Source organism: Limulus polyphemus, unplaced genomic scaffold (genome assembly GCF_000517525.1).
Source record: "Limulus polyphemus unplaced genomic scaffold, Limulus_polyphemus-2.1.2 Scaffold3084, whole genome shotgun sequence".
Taxonomy (NCBI): Eukaryota; Metazoa; Arthropoda; class Merostomata; order Xiphosura; family Limulidae; genus Limulus; species Limulus polyphemus.
The window spans coordinates 125,469-129,091 of record NW_013668694.1 but is presented as its reverse complement, the minus strand read 5'-3'; the positions used below and the strand labels follow the sequence as shown (position 1 = coordinate 129,091).

Below are 3,623 nucleotides of genomic sequence, written 5' to 3'. Positions count from 1 at the left end.
AAACAACAATACAAATGTATAAATGGAACAAAAACACAGCTCACTACAATATTGTTTTCATATGTACTTCTTTAATAACTTAAAAATATTTTGATATCACAACTGTTTTTCAATAACTACAAAACACCCATCCCTTCTGGTGACTCAACGATAAGAATGAAAGTTTGACGCCAAAATTCAGGTTTCGAACCCTATTTTTACACAGCGAAGATAATCTATTGTGTTGCTTAGTGACAAACAAGCAGACTTTAAGACTATCATCCTAACTATTAGTAACATTTTTTACCGAATACTCTTACATTCTGAACATTCAATTTTCCTTTAAATTTCAGTAAAAAAAAACACGTTTTTTCTCGTACATTGCAAGTTTAGTACATAAGCTACTAGGGGAGTGACGTGTGCTTACAAGTATTAATTTAACGAGGTTTAACAAAAGTCACATGAAGTTAGATTTATTACAATTTTTAGGAGAACCATCAGAACATCTTTTTATATAATTCGTTACATCTCCCTTTCAGAAAGATGATTTTTTTCCAGTAACACACGCTATAAGTTTTAATATGTCTACTATAGCAAAGCATATAGAAAAGACTGACTAATGAATGCTGTATTACTGTGGTGAACTATATAGAAAGGATTGACTAATGAATGTTGTTTTACTGTGGTAAACTATACATAAAAAGTTTGACTAATGAATGTAGTCTTACCGTGGTAAACTATATAGAAAAGACTGACTAAAGAATGCTGTATTACTGTAGTGAACTATATAGAAAGGATTGACTAATGAATGTTGTCTTGCTGTGGTAAACTATACATAAAAAGTTTGACTAATGAATGTTGTCTTACTGTGGTAAATCGTATAGAAAAAATTTTGACTAATGAATGTTGTCTTACTGTGGTAAATTATACATAGAAAAGCTAAGTTTGACTAATGAACGTTGTATTAGATGAATGTTCTCTAACTGTGGTAAACTATACATAGAAAAGTCACATTAACGAATGTTGTGTTGCTGTGGTAAGCTACATATAGAAAAGTTTCACTAATGAACGCTGTATTACTGTGTTAAACTATACATAGCAAAGTTTAACTAATGAAAGCTGTCTTGCTGTGATAAACTATACATAGAAAAGTCTCACTAACGAATGTTGTGTTGCTGTGGTAAGCCACACATAGAAACGTTTCACTAATGAACGCTGTATTACTGTGTTAAACTATACACAGCAAAGTTTAACTAATGAAAGCTGTCTTGCTGTGATAAACTATACATAGAAAAGTGTGGCTTAAACCTAAGAAGATAGAAATCAATAATGTCTAATTGTTCATTGGTCTTGCGGAAACGACTTAACCCTAAAAAGAAAGAAATAGTTTATTGTTTTTTCATATTTCTTATTCTTATATCGGTTTAAATATATCTGACTTGAACGACAGTAAAAGAAGAAAGTTAGTTTTACATCTCTTCTTTCACAATTTCTATATGAATGATTTAGTCTTAAGAATACGTCTAATAAAGTCTGCTGCTTTTATCCTCAAACGTATTGACATACGATTGGTCCCTGAGGATCAGCTGTAAGTTTATGGACTTACATTGCTATAACCGAAGGTTCAATTTCCTTCGATGTACAGAGCGCAAATAACCCATTGCATAGCTTTGCGCTAACATCAACAACGACATATTACTAACTTCCTATCAGCCTCTTATGACTTCGTAATTATCTATAATTCTGGCGCAAGTCACGCAATGTACATTCTTTCTTCCTGGTAAACATAATTATATATAAGCCTTTCTTATCAGTAATTACGCAAGAAAGGTGAAGTTCACAGATTTTCTTAATTTAGAATGTTTATCTAAACGAATATGATTGAAACTCAAAAAAAAAAAGAATAAAAAGCTATTGAAGATTTGGGTTTATACACCTTGTAATCCATGCAGCTTTCTGCATGAGTTACATACCATTCTGTGTATTATTACACGCAATTCCTTATCAAGTAATATCCTGAACCTTTTAAACACCTACCCGGGTTGTCTTGCTGGACACAGAGCAGTTGGTGTCTAATTAATCTCTGACTAAACGGATTTCTTTTACTTGCTCAAGGCTCACGACGTTTCTGGAACGTTTAGGGTTAGGATGTAAGGAGATGTCATATAAACCGTCCATGACTAGTACTTCTTCACTGTTACCTAGGTGTTTTTTTTCAAATTCTGTCGATGGTCAACCAGTGTCCACGACGTGACCTCGTAAGAACAGCCAGACTGCATATCAGACAATTTCCGCGTGTCTTTTCATGTGAAGTGACAAATGGTCGGACCTGGAAAAGGCACGTTCACATAGACGGCATTGAAATGGTCTGTCACCAGTGTGCTTCCTGTAGTGCCTGGTCAATTCATCGGAACGTGCAAACTTCCAGGCACAGCCTTTCCACGTACATTGATAAGGTTTTTCACCGGTGTGTGTCCGGAGATGAGCTTTTAGGTGTGAACTTTTCGAATAGGTTTTCGTACAACCGTTGTAAGAGCAGGTGTGAACAGTTACACTCTTGGGTCCTCTTGATCGGCGTCCGCGCCTAGACTTGGGCGCTGGTGGTTGGAGGCTACCACCAGCATACAAGGTTGTGTTCCCCACCGGCCCGTGACCACTGACCAGAAATTCGGCCAAATGAGGGGAAGTTGGTGGAGTTACCATTCTGGACTGAGTAGGATAAGAAGAAGCGTAGGACTGGGTCATGCCCGAAGAAAGATGCGGGCGTAACAGTCCGGTTTGTGTTTTGGCTATATTCGGATGATAGCCTCCATAAGGGTTAACTTCATAAGTATATCTAATGGCACGACTGTCAGGAGCAGCTGTGGGCGAGACTTGGTGATTAGGCATAGCACAGTTGTAAACCGTCCAATTTCCGTTAAGATATTCCGTGTTTGCGTTATCTGTGTAATGCTGGTTTTCTGTTTTTACCTCTGAAGCCACTGGTACGTATCTCTGACCGCATGTGCTAGGACCGTACAAGTGTAACTGTTCCACGCCAGACATTGGGCCCGTTGAGGACACATCGCTCTTCATATTTGGATTCAAAACAGAAAATTCTTCGATGTAAAGCTGTTTGTTTCCTTCTAATGATAATCCCAAATCTATTCCTAAACGGCCGTCCTCTGGCGGACGAGAGTCCGATAACTGTGGCGGTGTCGGGTATTGGAATGTACCCGTATGCGACGGCTCTAGCTGTTGCTGGTACTGGTAACGCAGAGCCGTTGTGAACCCAGCTTGCGTGTTGGTGTTGAAATCTGAGGAAGGGAGTTGCCGAAGAACAGGCTGAACGGACTGCATTTCGTTGCGAGAACAAGAGTTGCTCATATCTCCTAATAAAACACTCTCAATGTCTTGCCACATCTAAAATATAAAAAATACACCCGCACCATATATTAATTTAAAAATAAAATATCCTACTTAAAACAACTGCATTTTTTTTACATAATTTGTTTTTAACAATCCAAAACAATTTATTACCTCTCTGTCATTCGTTACCTGCCTATCATTGTGTTAATTGTTTGCCATCTGTCTTTCATTTGTTACCTGCCTATCATTGTGTTAATTGTTTGCCATCTGTCTTTCATTTGTTACCTGCCTATCAT

At 37.3% G+C, this 3,623-nt stretch overlaps 1 protein-coding gene across 1 annotated transcript in view; it reads right to left on the bottom strand.

Annotated features, from left to right (window-relative positions):
• Positions 1-2,259: 2,259 nt before the first annotated feature.
• LOC106468625 (Krueppel-like factor 1) overlaps positions 2,260-3,623 on the bottom strand; it is an 11,709-nt gene continuing 10,345 nt past the window's right edge. Inside the window, exon 2 of the mRNA XM_013929054.2 lies at positions 2,260-3,381. Coding sequence (XP_013784508.2) covers positions 2,260-3,381 — 1,122 coding nt within the window. The remainder of the gene's footprint in view (positions 3,382-3,623) is intronic.